Genomic DNA, 17,037 nt, shown 5'->3' with positions numbered 1-17,037 from the left:
CTTTTAATATTGCATGATGCGAAAGCGCCACCTTCAGATGCTTTTGAATTTAAACAAGATGATTCAAGCAAGATAAATAAGAAAGACGGCGACTTTGTTTTTTTGTAGAGAGAAGTGTTGATGGGTGCGCGTAGTTAAGGAAGATGGCCAGTCCAAAAGTTATCCACATATGTCGAAGAAATAGACCCAGTCCAAGAGTTATACAGATGTGTAAAAGAAACATGCCCAGTTCAAAAGTTGTAGAGCCATGTTAAAGAAATATTTAGTCCAAGAGTTATACAGATGTGTAAAAGAAATAGAGCCAATCTAAAAGCTATACAGCCATGTTAAAATAATAAACTCTATTCAAATCTTGTACAGTCATGTTAAAGAAATAGACCCAGTTCAAAAGTTATACAGATCTATTGGAATAGACCTAGCTCCAGTGTTCCTCCATAAACTATGCGCATGCGCAACAGTGTGGCAGGTACCACATGCGAAGTACAACCGGCTCCTCACAAATCAATCAGTTGGTAATAATTTTTTGTGGAAGACTTAGACCTACAAATGTAGGGACGGCTAGCACAGATAGCCCTCGAGTAGCTTTGTGCGTAATTTAAATAAAACAAACAAACAATCTTAAACAAAATTTTTTCTCCCGTAACATTCTTACTAGTACTTTTTCTAGGCCTATAACTGTACGTCTTTTGTTTATAAAACTACAGCGAATTCTTACAAATATGCTATTTCTGTATTTTGCTTCGCGTTTAATTTTTTAGAAACCAATATTTTGGAATCTTTAGAGTGACTAAAATCGTGATTCACTTTAAGCAAGTCACTTAGAGAAGACGAGTTACTTTCAATTAGTTACAGAAAAAGGAGTTCCTTTGTCTAAACAAATTAGTTACCTGCGACTTTGTGGCAGTGAATTTTAATCAACAAACACTTTATATGCTGTACTTTAAAACGATGCACACTGCACCTGAAGGACATCTTTAGTTTTTGCTTTTATTTTTATTAACATATACATATGACACAAATACAATATAGTCGATTTTACATGTTTGTACAACAGCGAATCAACACGTAATATGAACAAAACTTTAAGTAGACCTTAGTTTAATCATAAACTTTCATAAATTTTAACCACAAAAAAACAACATCAAAAACGTTTCATTTTAAAACTAAGTTATAAACGGTACGGGTATAAAGAACTTTCTGGAAATACTAAAACTTGTAAGAAAAAAAATGTAAAGTTTTATAATTTAATTTTTTTAATTGAAAATTATACTTATGAAATGCAACGTTTCAGAGAGGATTGTTACTAGAATTTTATTTAACGCCAATAATTGAGTCAGTGGGTTCATAAAAAGACGAGGAACAAAAAACACTTGAATATCGAATCCTTGACAAATGTAGGCCTAGGCGTTCAAGGGTTTCATTACAGTCACAAATATTACCTACCTGTTCTTACACCTGTCGGACAGCATCCGATAAAAGAATACTAAACTTTCATATATCACGTGAGGCCATTTTTAAACATTGACATTTTCAGAATATAAACGTTAATAACAAAAATATTTTTCCTTTTTATGTTTTTCACGGAAGAATGATTTTTTTAAAACACTGAACGAGAAAGAAGACGCGCATATATACAGTTTATAATATTTGCGAACCTAACACTGGCTGATACAAACTTAAAGCTAGATATAAATATGTTATTTAAAGGTCTAGAAACGTTCTCAATAAAAAAATAAAAACAAAAAAGGCTTTACACGTTTCCTCTTTCTTCAAAATATTGCATACAGCGCCACCACGCAGCTCACTGTTAACAACTATAAAATGTTAACTTTGATCATATATTACAGGTAACTAACGTGGCGAATTACTAATATTTGATTATTCACTTAGTTTCTATAAACTGTTTAGCCCTAAAACTGATTTCAATTTACCAGTACTCTTCAGATAACGATAAAAATAAGATTAGATAATCACGCAATCTTTATTAAAGTGTTTTAATTGAATGAATAGCTAATTTCTCATTTAAAAACATTTCAAATACTTTTCGAAATAACACAAAGTTAGTACAGAAATATCTTCAAGGCGTCTTGGAGCATCTGGGGAATTTTTTTATTTTTTTTAATAAAGGGTTTTAATGTTATTTTTCAGTAAAAGTGAATTGAACACGCACAGGACAACGCAGTAAAAATGTCATGTAATAACAAAATTGGTTAAACAAATATGTTTTGTATTTTATTAAAAACTACATTGCAAAAATAATTGTCAGTTTGGAGAATACACAAAATGCCTCAAAAGTTCTATTAAAGGTCACTATCTTAAGAGATTTTTTCGTCATTTAGACGGGTGTAATAAATCATGTTTAGTTCAGCCAAGTCAAACAGTGCCGGAATAAATATATGTGAGATACTAGTATTTGCTACTTATACTAACAGGCTAATCCGGTAATGAAGTCGAAGGTAAACGTTAAATCGTAAAAGGCAGGTTGAAAGAAAAATTAAAATGAGACTAGCAATGTGAAGACCACAAAAAGTTAGTTTCTAACTGGGATGTAAGTTACGATTCCTTTTACGTTTTTACTTGGATCGATTGCTGATTATGTAGATGAGAGTACATGTGTGGACGAGTAGAGTCTTCAGGGTTGAGTGTTAAGACATCTACTCTTAGGAATGGTTAATAAATTACAAATATTTGCTAGTAATATCAGAGTTTTTGGTGTTACTGGCTGCGAGGAAGATACTTGATATACAAAAGGGTTTTGATTACGTAGCGAGTTGGCTACATAAACTGCAGTTGACTTAATTATAATAAATGCAATTTATGGATGTGGGATATCACAATTTCAATTATAAGTATAATATTGGTAGGAATAATCTTAACAGTGTCACGAAAGAAATGGATCTTGGTTTTCTGGTTGATTAGTCTCTGAAGCCATCCAAGCAGTGCGTTGTTACTTGTGGTAGGGCAAATAGGATTTTAGGCTGTATCTATAGAAATACTGAATACAACTCTAAAAGAGATTATAATTTCATTGTATAGGTCACTGGGTAGACCACACGTAGCGTATTGTGTTCAGTCTTGGCCTTCTTCCTTTAGAATGGACATTGAACTGTTGAAAACAGTTCAGATGGAGGGCTACTGGAACACCAAAAATGAAAATGTTGTCGTATAACGATTGGTTAAGATCTCTGAACTCTTCTCTTAAAAAAACTACGAGCCAGACAGGATCTGATTGAGGTGTTTAACACTATAATGGAAACTGACAGTGTTAAAGCATAATTCTGTTTCGTATTTAATAGTGAAAATTGTAACACCAGGGGACATAAATATAAGTTCGAGAAGAAAGAAGTCATTTTCAGCTGAGATAACTATTTTTTTTTTTATTAGTGATTGTGTCATGTTGCTGAAAGTGAGAACATTCTTTTGGGCATCATCATTCTTATTAATGTTAAGTTGGATAAACTAAAAATTTCAGTGTAACTGGATTAAGCTATTGATTAATTCTAATGATGGAAACATTTTGTTTTGAAAATTGAGGTTCAAAGGTAGTTGGAGCATTTGTACAATTTAGTTTTTATACATCTAAATGTCACGCTTTTTTCTAGATGGTTAATGTTTTGTTTTTTCTTTTCAAGAAAATTTAGTAACAATAATAATTTAGAGCTTAGAAGAAACAAACTGGTTGCATGGTTATGAAAATTATTGTCTGTACCAATAACCATACACATTTAAACAATGCTCGAGAGTAACATATCTATTTTGATTTAATAGCATCAACAGTTTTAGAGTAGAAATGGTTTCATAAATAACTGAAACCGTGTCATTTTAGTCTGTAATTGTTGTTAATCATTCTGGTTTTTGGTGTGAAAAGTCCTGTTGATAAAAGCGATATTTATTGTTGGCGTTCACTTACTTTTCTTTTTATGTATGGTTACAAGAGAATGGACAAAAAGAATTGTTGCTATTTCTGGTTTTAAATAACGCTGTACAATCACCTACTATAATTCTTCAAACACCAACATGTGTGTTGATGGTTTTTGAAGAGGGTCACATTTGTTAGTAAATGTGGTTCAGCAACTTATGGTAATTTATTCAAAATGAACCATTCTTATCCTCTTTGCAGATTGCCGATATATTGTTTACAAGAATCTGGAGAGGCACATTTAAGTCATAAGTACTAATGGTAAGTTGATGACTGTTAGGGTTAGTAGACTCACACCAGCCACTGTAGGTAGTAGGTGATTTTGGCTCAGATATGTTGAAGATGTATTTGCAACATCCTCGACCCCCACAACATTATAATAAAGGATAACCACCCAAATAGACAATATCCCACAAAATGATTCACAGTGGAAACAGTATTCTTAAACTGTAACCAAGATACCTAACTTATTTACCACAGGAGTTTACTGGAAACTTACAAACACTGGTAAATATCTTGAATATAAACTGAAAAGATGAGGAGAACAAGCAGGAAGAATGTTACAGGTACACACCCATGTCCCCCTAGATCAAGCGTCTCGGAAAACATCACAATGTGGAAGCCACAACAGAAAAGATTAAACATTCTAAAGACCTACTGACGAGTAATAATATCATTTATATCAACCAATGTGAATCTGACCTCTAACAAAGTTAGGCATTTTTTAAAATATTTTGCAATAGCCATTACTTCAGAAAATACAACTGTATGATAAATTAGAATAACACTAATAAAATAAGTTGATTTAAACCACATGCAAGAAAATGAATAATGAAAAAACAATAATACATTCATATAACTGATGACACACTCAGCCAACTTAGAATAGAAGACAACAAAACTTGGATACCCATTCTTTAATCAGTAGCTGATTCATTAAAGTCCTACTAAGGAAGATCCTACATCTTTAGATCCTTCTTTCAAGACTTTCCTGAAGATGTGTAATGAAAACTTAATACTTAGGTGATCACATTGGCTACTAACCATAACAACAATACATAGATAATTTTGACCACATCTGTATATATTGTACCTAAGCTGTACAAAGGATTAAATGCAAGCAGTCACCTAAAACAATTCATTAATCAAGACTAATATATACGTAAAAATGGCTCGTAAAAAATTTTCTCAACCCAAACGAGCCGTTTTTACATATATATTTCTCGACATCACTGATTATTAATAAAGACTATTTTTTTTGTAAACAGATTTATAAAGTTCTGAGAAGAATATATTATTTCCTCATTAAGTAATCTCAATCCAAGCTTAGAAATAAGATTAATATGGATTGAACCTAACTAGGATTATGAGAACTGGAATTGACTGTAGTTCTCAGTAGTTCATGGGAAGTGGATTACTTTTCCAAGTGGAACCTGGGACATTTCATAACCAATTCTCTTTGCTTCAATCTAGTCACTTACACGAGTTCATATTTTTCTCACAAATAAGCTATTAATGTTCTTAAACACCAACTCTTGATTATAGTAGAGCTAGACGGTGGCATATTTGAGTCAAGAATCTAATACAATTTCGATAAGGTGCTATTAAGACAGATTTTCCCAGCAGGTTCTCCTTTGGTGGTTAGAAGAATAGGTTCCTTTTGGTGAAAACCAATCAATTCAGCTACAGTTGAGAAAGTCTGAAAAATAATTAATTACAGTTTTCTTCTCAGAATTGTGCCCACAATGAAATTATCTAGATACAAACATTTTGGAAGAAAATATTTTCGTTAACGTTTACAATTTCAATATTTACTTTGTTATTGAAATATATTTATCAACTCAACAAAAAACATATGAAGCATTTTATTTTAATTTTAGAAAAAATATTGATGGTAAAATCTTTTTTTTGCAGAACACACTGACTTCAAGCCTTGGCTTGTGAATTAACTCTATCATCATCGGCCTTTTGTTAGATAGTTAGGCCTTAAGGTTTTGTATAATACAAACACAAAAAACCCAGCTACAAAATTAAACTATAAAAAGTAAAATGTAACTGTTTCATCTGAAACCTAAAATTAGACTAACCATAAAAAACTGTTTTCTAACAAACTTCAGTGGAACATTGTGTGGACTATTTTCTTATTTCAGTGAACTGTTATTTATAAATTGTAGTTATTCGACTGGCCTTGTTTTATATTTCATAAAGTTATAATTAGTTCATGGAAATGTGTCAGAGAATGGATGTATCACAAAAGGTCGTTAATACCTTTTCCCTGTTTTTTTCTCTTCCCAAAGCATATAAACCATCTTGACGTTCTCTCAAATTTAAGTGAAATATACGACCACTGTAGAGTATGGTCAGTGTGTAAGGGTTAGCTTGTCCAGCTCGGCGGCTTGGCCTGACAAGATAGAAACCATCACCTCCTTGTTTTTGTAGCAATTTTTCTGCGTTATCTCTCTCTATATCATGATACCATGGATACTGAAGTAGTGGGTCCTATAATTACATGGATGGTAAAAATAAGTAAGTTTATAGAATAACAACCATGGATTTTTCTGTTGTAATTAGTAAAAAAAACACAAAACTTTACTTATTTCTAATAATTTGATTCAAAGATCCTTTATGCATGGATTAAAATTAGTGGTAGACAGTTCACAAAAAGCCACTGTGTTTTGTAATATTCAGCCAGGAACTGTCAAACAGATGGATATGTATTAGAGATTTCATATTCTAGGCATGTTTTTTCATATTCAGACCAAGTGTAAACAGTTGAAATTATTAATCAACAAAGGAAAAATAGGTGCAAATGTAACATTTAGTTCACAATAGTAAAACAAACTGAATTCACACAAAGAAACTTTTCATCTGTATCCACTGTTTAACTGCATACAGTGTAAGCTACATACAGCTTGACTAATGAGAGTAAGCAGTGTTTGAAACTGCAGTACATAGCTGGCAGTCACATGAATATTATAACCTACCCTAAACTATTACGTATTAAACCTAATTCTACTCATTATATTGCTGTTGAATTAATATATATATATATATATATATATATACGTAGGATTTGGCTGTAAACAGGTGTACAGCCATTAAAATGTTACACTTTAACACTGTCCGTAGACCTGTAGGCAGCAAAAAATATTCTTAATGATGTTAGTAGAAAAGAATACAGTAAGAGTGAAAAAACCTGATCTTTTCTCGGGTCCTGGGGTACTGCAGGAACTGGAGGAAGAGGTCTGCTGGCAGCATTCATTCCTGGGCAGTACAGAAAAATATTGACCCATTTCCAAAAGATTTTACCAAGACAAAAAAACAAAGAAAAGTGTGATTATGTTAGTAATTACTGTAACATTTTCAAGTTACTCTCTTCAGAATTCTTTTCTCTTATTAAATAAGCTCCAAATTATGTTTGTTTAACTTGCATATTCAATGAAAAATTGAAGAAAATAAATGTTCTTGAACTTTTGCAGAATATGTCTGCTGTTTAGTCAGTTGTTGACAAAGGCATGTACTTTACCACAGCAGGTATTTAAAAGAATTCAATAAATGTTATACGTTTTTGTATAAGGCAAATGGTAAATAAGGATGTCAAATATATTTTCTCCAAATTTATAAATCAAAGGATCTTATTACAAGAGAGAAAAGAATTTGATTCAACAAGATTCTAGGACTATTAGAATTAGTAATATACTCAAGGGGGTGGGGACAAACCAAGCTAGAGGATCACGTGATGAATGTTACATTTTATCAGAATTTATTAAACTAATTTAATTTCATTTTCTGAAGTGTTTCTGAAAAATGTATAAACCTTAATTTTAAGAATACAAACCTATAGGGAAATGCAAACAAACTCAACTGTGATCCGAAATTGTAGATTAATGTAATAAGATAATAAACATTCTTAAAATATCTAAACATGCACATATAAAAAATGAATTCATTGATTATTGCCAGGTTATACATACCTAAACTTTGAAGAAAAATCTATGTAATTTTGGGTGATTTGTCAAGTTTCTGAAAGATATCTGAATTGGTGTGGGGTCGATAAGTTTAAATACGTTTAAGAAAAAGTTAACTATACGAATGTGGACGTGCCAGCTGAGATGGACATATAGACCTCTTTTTGTCCCTAAACATTATATTACATTATGACTGTTTTAAATAGTTTTAGTAGGTAACAAGAATCATCTTTGTTTGTTATTAGGCAGCAGTTTTTATTTCTACTGATGCTGTAATATAGTAAGCCAGCTATGACAAGCTTGTTTAGTTTATACCTTTAATTAAAAACACTAAAGTCATACCTGTCTCTTCTGTGAACAACTGTGCATTTTGCTTTGGAAATGGTACTGATGTTACAGTTTTTAGAAGAAGCTGAGGTCCTTGAGGAGTTGAGACAAATTCTGAAAAAGCATTAGGGAATAATAATAATAAATAAACACTTTGAATTCTGACTTAAAAATCTAACAAACCAAGTAATTTCTATGATTATAAAAGAAAAGTTTTGGAAGAGAGGTGAAAGTCAATAATATACAGAAACAAAACATTAAGCAAGCTTTAAAATGTTTACAGGAGAATATGTTATGATAATCCAATAGTAACACATGAGAAATGCTAACAACAGTGGTACTTTATACACTTCTCTGGTGAAATGTTATACATTGATTGCCACAGTACCATCTGTGAGAAGAAACTGAGCAGGCAAAGCTTATTACAGGACCTTCTTTGTCTGCCAGAAATTTTCTTGGGGTGGGGAGGACTTTCTGCAGCCACCAAAGGAAATTTTGATTGGAGATTCAAAGGTGATGGAAAGTTTCAGATGGAACAAAAAAGACCTCATTTTCATTACCACAAGAAAGAAGGGATACTTGAGTAATGGGTACACTTGAGAAACAAGTCCATGTTTAGCTTCTATTATGCGAGACCAAAGGTGTCTATGTTTATTTAACAATCATGATTAGAAATTACTAACTATATATGCAAAAACGGCTCATTTGGGTTGAGAAAATATATATTATATATTTCTCTACAAGTGGGTTTTCTTGCCATCACAAATTACTAACTGTTTCAATATTCTAAGAAAAGGTATATAAAGGGAGACATTTCATAACGTTTTCTCTATAGTGAAAAGCTTAGTTCCAAACATTGCAAAATTCACTCTAATTTTTACACATTACATGTACATAAAGTAATAAATATTGTTTGTGGAATTCTATCCCATCTTTTCTTAATTTGTTTAGTATAATTACTATTTCTCGTGACTTTACCAGTTTTTTCTGGAGTTGCTGCCCGAGACCAGTGACTACCTGTCACGGATATAGAATCTCCACTACTACTACTGCTGCTACTGCTGCTCTGATCTCGTGAGGTTTTGCGGAGGCTACGATTGGCTAAAACAGATGAGAGAAGCCCACTTATTGTACCAGTCACAGATGTTTGTGACTGTTCTTCAGCTGACTTAAGATTGTCTTTTCCTCTCGGTAGCTTTGGTCTATCAAGATCCACATGGGAATCTACAATACTGTGTGATATTTGGAGATCTTGATATTTCTTCACTTTATCTGGTAGAGGCGGTGGAGAATCACTGGTAGTGGCTTTCATGTTAGGTGGTTTATCCGAGGAAGACGAGACGAGCGATGACGAAGACCCTGACAGGTCTTAGAAAAAAACACTGATTTATGATACGAAAAAATGTCTGTTGTATACATCTGAAGAGAATAAAGCTCTTTATAAATTTAATAAACTAAGGGAGGGGAAATAATGAGGAACAAAATTGAATATCTGGCTCTATCTGTATTTCAGTATTGGTACTTCTTCACAAAATAAAACAAAGTAAGATTATTTATCAATTAACAATAAAAGCTATTTGTTTTTTAGAAACTGTGACACTTAACATTCTTCGCTGGGTGTGCATCCATCTAAGACTGAAATTTCGTAATTAGGCAATACACAAAATAAACTAGTGATACTAGAGAGTTAATAAAAACGTCTCTAACTTTACATAAGTTATTTTCATTTGTGTGATGATCGATCAAAGTTTGTGAGTTTTGAGAAAAGATTATTTAATTCAAGGCATAGCTTTCATTACAAAGATTATATACATCAAGTCCTCAAAGGTTACCCATAGAGAAACAGGATTTTTTATGTTTTAAATTAAGTAACAGTGTTTATCTTTCATCAGCAACAAATACTTAACTATGAGTGTGTGTACCAGTGGAAAAATATCATTTAATACCCAAAATATTATTTTGTTAAAGAAACGTCTTAAAAAGTATATTAACTATATACTGACATATGATGAGTGTTGATTTGTGATCTTAGCCTTAAGTAAGAGAGTAGAATTCTGTACATCTCACAGAAAACATCTATCTAGGTGAGGGTAATTTTGGAAACATGTTACTCAGTACGTACTTTCTAATACCACTTCATAATTTTCTTCTCCACCCTAACAAAGAAACAAAATGTAACATTAAAATGGGAAGAAAAAATATCACGGTTGCAGAAGTTTGTTATATAGAAATAGATAAAAACTTACTACCCTTTTAAAATATAGTCACACAATACATATATGCATCTACAATAAGAATACTGAGTACAATTGGTTGATAACTCTCAAAGTATTCACGTGATTTCTAGTTTTAATAATTTTTCACAAAATAAATTTAACTTAGTTTCATAAGTTGTAACTTATATCATGATGGTATTTGTTCTAAGCATTAGGCATTTCAATCACAAACATCAAAATAAGCATAATTACAGCTGTGGTAACTCCAAGATTCCTGTAACCAAAAATACAGTTGTAGCTACAGAAAGGAGCAAGGGTAAGCTGGCCTGAAAATCTTGAAAAATTACATTCGATAGTTCATGTACAACTATAAATTGTTCCAACATAAAAAAAACCTTACCTTCTCTATTGTTTCATAGGTATCTGTAAAAAAGAAAAACAAACAATTAGTTTCAGGGTTTTTAACATCATAATACTATATTCTGATCTAATGCCATATACCAGAGAAATATTAGAAAGATAGAGACATCTTTCACCTCTTTCCTTGCATGTGGTAACAACTACCCTAATTCTTGATGACAAGAAACCCACTTGAAATACAAAATCTATCTCAGAATGGCTGGTATGGGTATTAACACTTACTGATAAGCAGAGAACGTTTCAACCTTCCTAGATCATCTTAATGTGTCCGGCAACAGTCACTTGCAATCTCTCTATGTTAACCTGGAAATGACCTAGGAAGGTCAAAACGTTGTTCTCTGCTTATCAATAAAAGTGTTAATATCCATACCAGCCATTCTGTGATAGATTCCCTAATTCTTGTTTTGTGTACTAATTATACATAAATATTACCTAAACAGTAATTACAGTTTTCCTTTCTCTATAAATATTGATTCCAATTAAGCACAGGTAAATAAATAATTCTCATTTTATTAATAACAGCATTGAAAATATTCAGTTGTAAGTATCAAGTCGTAGTTGCTAGTGTTTACAAATGGCAACCATTCAGATAAAATGAGGCAGAAGTCATGATGATTTTGTTACGATAACATATCAAAACAAGTCACCACCACGGTGAAAACATTATCAATTGGTAATCCACAGAAAGAACAGTTTTTAAAATTAAATATATATAAACGTTTAAAATGCAAGTAAAGTTTTATTTGGCTGATAGTTAACATTAAAAAAAACTACATATTTTGGTAGTTTTATACTACCATTAACAGAAGAAAAAGTCTGCATGATAAGTGGGTAGTTTATAGAGTGTGGTACATACATTATCAGTTTTTGTTACACTCATGTATAATATTCATACCATCCTCATATATTATGAGTTAAGCCTTTTCTCTATAAAACTACCTGCTTGTCATGTAGGTTTTTCACTCCTGTTGATGGTAGTGTAAATATACTGAACCATGTAGTCTTTTCGTTTTTGTTGTCAGCAAAATTAAATTTCACTGTTGATTTTATATGTGGATATTATTTTAAAATGTAGAGCACAAGTTGTCATAATTGAACCTTTATGTATTCTAACTGTTCAAAAGTTTTTTTTTTTTTAATTCTGTGGCTGTTATAGTTTAATAAACTCCCATTCTGTGTTCCAACCATGGTTGTAGGAACTTTGTGTTTTAGTATGCTATATCCCTTACCTCCTTGGATTTCGTGATCTTCGGTTACACCAGGAACTGGCGAAAGAAGAGTAATGGAGGACTGAGACTGGGAGGTGGCCACCACTGACTCAACTTGGCCAGCATGTGTGCCCAATACTGTAATAATAGTTGGAGGAGCACTCCCACTGACTGGGATCCCACATATTGGGATTTCATAATCTTCCTGCTCATCGTCTTCAAGAGTCGACAGTAATGGAGGCTAAGAGAAGGAAAACGTGGAACATGCCAGCTTTCTTAATTATCAAGCAGTTCTATGTTTTAATTTCAATGTAATGGTTCTTTAAAATGTTAACCCTGCAAGCTTCTTTAAGATAGATACAATTTGTGTCACAAACACCTTCAAAGAAAGATATGAGTAACAAAAAAATCAAAAACATAATTCAGAATTCTTTACTAATTAGTTGGACTGACTGACACAATTATAATACAGTTTTATGTGAAAGTCCAAGTGCGTTTAGTTTACACACATGTGGCTTGAGACCTTGACGTTTTCTTCTGCAGCCTGGAATGTAAACCCTCTACCAGTTTAACCTACAATATTTATTTCTTTCAGTTTAGTAATCCTGAAGGTAATGGAGTGATTTGTATTAACATTTTATTTCTAGTTCTGATTTTTATTATTCAAGATGAAGTTAATCGAATGTAAGTTAAATCTTAATTATAAGAAGGTAAACTACACAGAAATGGAACATTTACTCACATCACAGAAGGGTAAAGGAGGTGGAGGAGGATCGTTAGGTGGTCTTTCGTATGGTGGAGGCTTTCTACTTACTACTGATTTCAAGTTTGGACTGTTCCTGTATAGGAGTACAAACACCACAATAAAAATTATTAAAAACATACACATTTTATAAATACATTCAGGCCACCGATAAATTTCTAGTTTTTTAAAATTTGTTTCTTCTAACAATATAGAACAAATTATGACTTCTCAAACCAAGACTCCATAACAGCAGAATTGATAAAAAAAACAAAGACAATTGTATATTTCATAAATATTTCATTTGTTACAACCACAGTTTTGCAAGAAAAGGCATTGTCAGATATCTGATGACCACTTTACTGGCAAAACTGGTTGTAATAAATGAAATATTTATGAAATGTACAATTGTTTGTTTGTTTCCTGAGTTACAAACTACAGAGTTAAATATATATATAGATAATTTATAAAAACGAATTTCTATTCTGATCCATAAAAGTTTGATAAAGAAATCCATGTGTGTGCATATGTGTGTGATGTAAAGATTTTGCAACGTAATATCTAATAATAAAGATTGAATTATTCATAAAACAATATTGAAAAATCATATTTTTGCAGATTTATAGTGGATCATAACTGTAAGATTATGGGTATGGTATTTAAAATCTTGTGACAAAATATTTGGTTAGAAATATAGGCTTATCTCTAAGGGTTGTTTAAAATATTTTTTTGCCAATTTTGAGACAAATTATAGGATGAGAACAAAAATAAGTTGTGTTTTTTTACATGTTTAAGCAAAAGGCCTGTGTATATTAAATGACATGGAATATAAGTGGTTCGTTTGCTTCTGAATTTTGCAAAAGCTATACGAGAACAATTTGCGCTAGCCATCCATAATTTAGTAATGTAAGAATAGAGGGAAGGTAGATAGTCACCACCACTCACTGCTAGCTCTTGGACTATTCTTTTATCAGCAAATACGGGGATTGACTGTCATATTATAATGATCCTACATCTGAAAGGGCAAGCACAATTGGTGTGACAGGGATTGGAACCTGTTACCCTCAGGTTAAGAGTTAAGTGCTCTAACCACCAGGCCATGCCAAATTAAACTTACTTACTACGAAATTTAAAGAAATTAAACACACTCTCTATGATTCAACATGAATTGTGACAACATTAAAGTTATCCCAGCATTAAGTTAACTTGGAATAACTTTTAACAACCTCAACAAACATTTTGCTATTTTTGATACAGATCAGTAATAGAATGTCGATAAGCCTTTAAATTAAAATATACAAACAGAACTTACGATGACAATTTTGAGTTGAAAAGTTTAGGACTCACTGGAGCTTCTGGTGGTCTCGGTACCTTATGTTTTGATGACAGAATTGGAGTGTGTGTTTTGTTAATTAATGATAACATTCCTTAAAAGAGGAAAAAATAATTTAGGAAAGAGTAACTCGAGACATTAGGAGATAAAAAGAAAACTTTCACACAAATTAACATATCTTTCACTACAAAAAAATACTCTCTTACATTTTTAGGTAATTAAAAAACCAGTAAGTATCCCACAAGCCATTACTAACCCTTACATGTAAGACAAGTGAATTTGGCCTTTAGTTAATCTCATACTTAATCTGTATAACACACTTAGTATCCTGATGCCACATCATTGCTCAATCTCTGATCAAAGAAATAATTTTTTTTTGTCGAGTTTCATGCAAAGCTACTTGAGGAATATCTGCACTAGCCATCAACAATGTTTAAGCAATAAACCACAGGGGAGGCAGTTAGTCATCACCATTCACCACCAGCTCTTGAGTTCTTCTTTACCAAAGAATAATATGATTGACATTCACATCATAATGTTCCACAGCTCAGAGGAAAGCATGTTTAGTGACAGGTTTGAATCCCATAGATTGTAAGTCAGGTGCTCTAACCTCCACAAAGTAATAGACATATGAAACTAATTGTTGCACTCATGCAGAAGGCTGTTAGCAACTTTTAGTAAATAAAAAAATTTCTGGAATTTAGTGACAGATCTGACCACTTGGGTGTAAACTTCACGCCTGTTATTTGGTATATTTTGTTATTTAGAAGATAGCAATCTTTTTAATGTACAAGAGAAAACCGCAACCTATATTTAAACTAAAAACTTACCTAAATTTACATCAGGTATACTAGATAAAGAACTTTCATCTGGATTGGACACTTGGCTGGATGGTTCAGAATGTCCTGACACATCACTATCAACTAGTTATTAAAAACAATCAAAAATCTACTTCAAGATTCTACCAAGATATAAAAAAATAGGCACAGTTCTTTTAATTCAAATACTGCACTTCTTAATAGAAGTTTTAATTTGAAATGGCACAGATTTATATTATAAACATACATGTTAGTGACAAAAAAGTTTTGTCTACACGAAAATCAAATACATTTTTATTGTAATTATTATGAAAAACAGGTTGCTAAAAATCAAATAATTAAAATTCATCATTTTGGGTAAAATGTAAAACCTTTTATTTCAAAATGTTATGACCCCAAATTCACAAATGTGACTTTGCTTCTCAATTACCTTCACCTCCAAAATTAGCAGTCTACCTTTATAGATTTCTACCTGCTCAATAATAATCTGTTTTGATATTAAACACCAAGGCAATGTTTTATAAATATTTTGAAATTCCTACAAGTTTAAAAATAGAATATATTACTTTAACCCTTTATCACCTTCACCCATATATTTACGTATTTTAGACATCATCTCCACCTGTATATATACATGCAAATTGTCTCATACACCATTAAAGTATCTCATGCCTGGTTTGTTGTGGTCAAAGAATTACTACAGTAATGGAAAAAGGGCCTTGGTCTTTCCTCCAGGCCACACAAGATACCAGTGTAAAACCTAAATTCACTATGGGTATGCATTGTTTATACTCTCTACAGAAACGTATAATTACCGAAACCTAATATGCAAAAGGCTTCTTCTAAAGGGAGAATATTTTAAAGATATTGGTCATACTTGTATTCTATATCAGAACAAAACTAACAAAGAGAAACAGTTTTACCTAAGTTAGACTTTCTTTCTCCAAGACAGTCGACTCCATTGGTGAGTGAAATACTAATTACAGTTTTATTTCCACTTTCATCCTGAAAGATCCAGAAGGTTTGTTAGTTTCATGACAACAGCTGCTATTCAAATATCAATCTTACAAATCACAAACAGTATATTGTTTTGCACACAAGGTTTAATTTTAAGTGCCTTTCCATAAGATAAAATTATCAACTAAAACAACGCTAGAAATATCAGACAACCATAAAGTACAACTGTTCAGTTTAAACTAAACAGATCCAGACAACACTGACCAGCAGTGTGACTAAACAGATCCACACAACACTGACTAGCAGTGTGACTAAACAGATTCAGACAACAATGACTAGCAGTGTGACTAAACAGATTCAGACAACAATGACTAGCAGTGTGACTAAACAGATTCAGACAACAATGACTAGTAGTATAACTAAACAGATCCAGACAACACTGATTTACTACAGATATATCTTAGCACATGAAGCATTCCTTTTGTTCTATTACTTTTCATCTGAGTTAGAACATACAGTTGTTATATAAGCAGCAGATATTCACTATCCCATACTCTTTATGGTTGATTGTGTGAATTATAATGCCAGTTTTTGAACTTTAAATCTATTTCCTTTCATATAAGGAGATTTAAACAATAAAAAACTTGACCTAGTCTAAGCTATTTCATACACTCACTTCAGAAACGAATAGTGTAGTGAGGGTGTTTCCTTGTTTGTTGAATTTTGCACAAAGCTACATAAGGGCTATCTGCACTAGCCATCCATAATTTAGCAGAGTAAGACATCACTATCCACTGCCAAAACTTGGGTTACTCTTTCATCAACAAATAGAAAGATTGACTGTTACATTATAATGTCCCAATGGCTGAAAGTGTGAGCAAGTTTGGTGTGACGGGAATTCAAACCCATGACTCTCAGATTATGAATCAAATGCGTTAACCACTTGGCCAGTTGTGAGAGTGTCTGATGCCAGAAAACAAAACATAATTTGGTGTCTCCTGCTCCAAAAAATCCAAATTCCACCTGCTTTTCATGCTCTTACTTTTTAACATGACAACTCTGTTTATCATGATCCTGTATCTCATCATATTCTAATGATTATCTAGTCTCTGACAGACAACTGCTGGTC

The 17,037-nt window shown here is 32.2% G+C and overlaps 1 protein-coding gene across 4 annotated transcripts in view; it reads right to left on the bottom strand.

Moving 5' to 3' along the window:
• Positions 1–4,577: 4,577 nt before the first annotated feature.
• LOC143257355 (uncharacterized) overlaps positions 4,578–17,037 on the bottom strand; it is a 46,245-nt gene continuing 33,785 nt past the window's right edge. For all 4 annotated transcript variants that reach the window (XM_076515897.1, XM_076515898.1, XM_076515899.1 and 1 more), the window contains 12 exons: positions 15,875–15,956; positions 14,964–15,056; positions 14,113–14,227; positions 12,801–12,897; positions 12,080–12,299; positions 10,831–10,853; positions 10,337–10,370; positions 9,193–9,582; positions 8,230–8,328; positions 7,116–7,183; positions 6,188–6,418; positions 4,578–5,618 (listed from right to left, as the gene is read on the bottom strand). In XM_076515897.1, the coding sequence (XP_076372012.1) occupies positions 5,499–5,618; positions 6,188–6,418; positions 7,116–7,183; positions 8,230–8,328; positions 9,193–9,582; positions 10,337–10,370; positions 10,831–10,853; positions 12,080–12,299; positions 12,801–12,897; positions 14,113–14,227; positions 14,964–15,056; positions 15,875–15,956 (1,572 nt within the window). In that variant the 3' untranslated portion in view covers positions 4,578–5,498. The remainder of the gene's footprint in view (positions 5,619–6,187; positions 6,419–7,115; positions 7,184–8,229; positions 8,329–9,192; positions 9,583–10,336; positions 10,371–10,830; positions 10,854–12,079; positions 12,300–12,800; positions 12,898–14,112; positions 14,228–14,963; positions 15,057–15,874; positions 15,957–17,037) is intronic.

The sequence above is a fragment of the Tachypleus tridentatus genome, chromosome 7 (assembly GCF_004210375.1).
Source record: "Tachypleus tridentatus isolate NWPU-2018 chromosome 7, ASM421037v1, whole genome shotgun sequence".
NCBI classification, from domain to species: Eukaryota; Metazoa; Arthropoda; class Merostomata; order Xiphosura; family Limulidae; genus Tachypleus; species Tachypleus tridentatus.
Note: the sequence above shows the minus strand (reverse complement) of the source record. Positions and strands in the feature narration are given on the sequence as shown.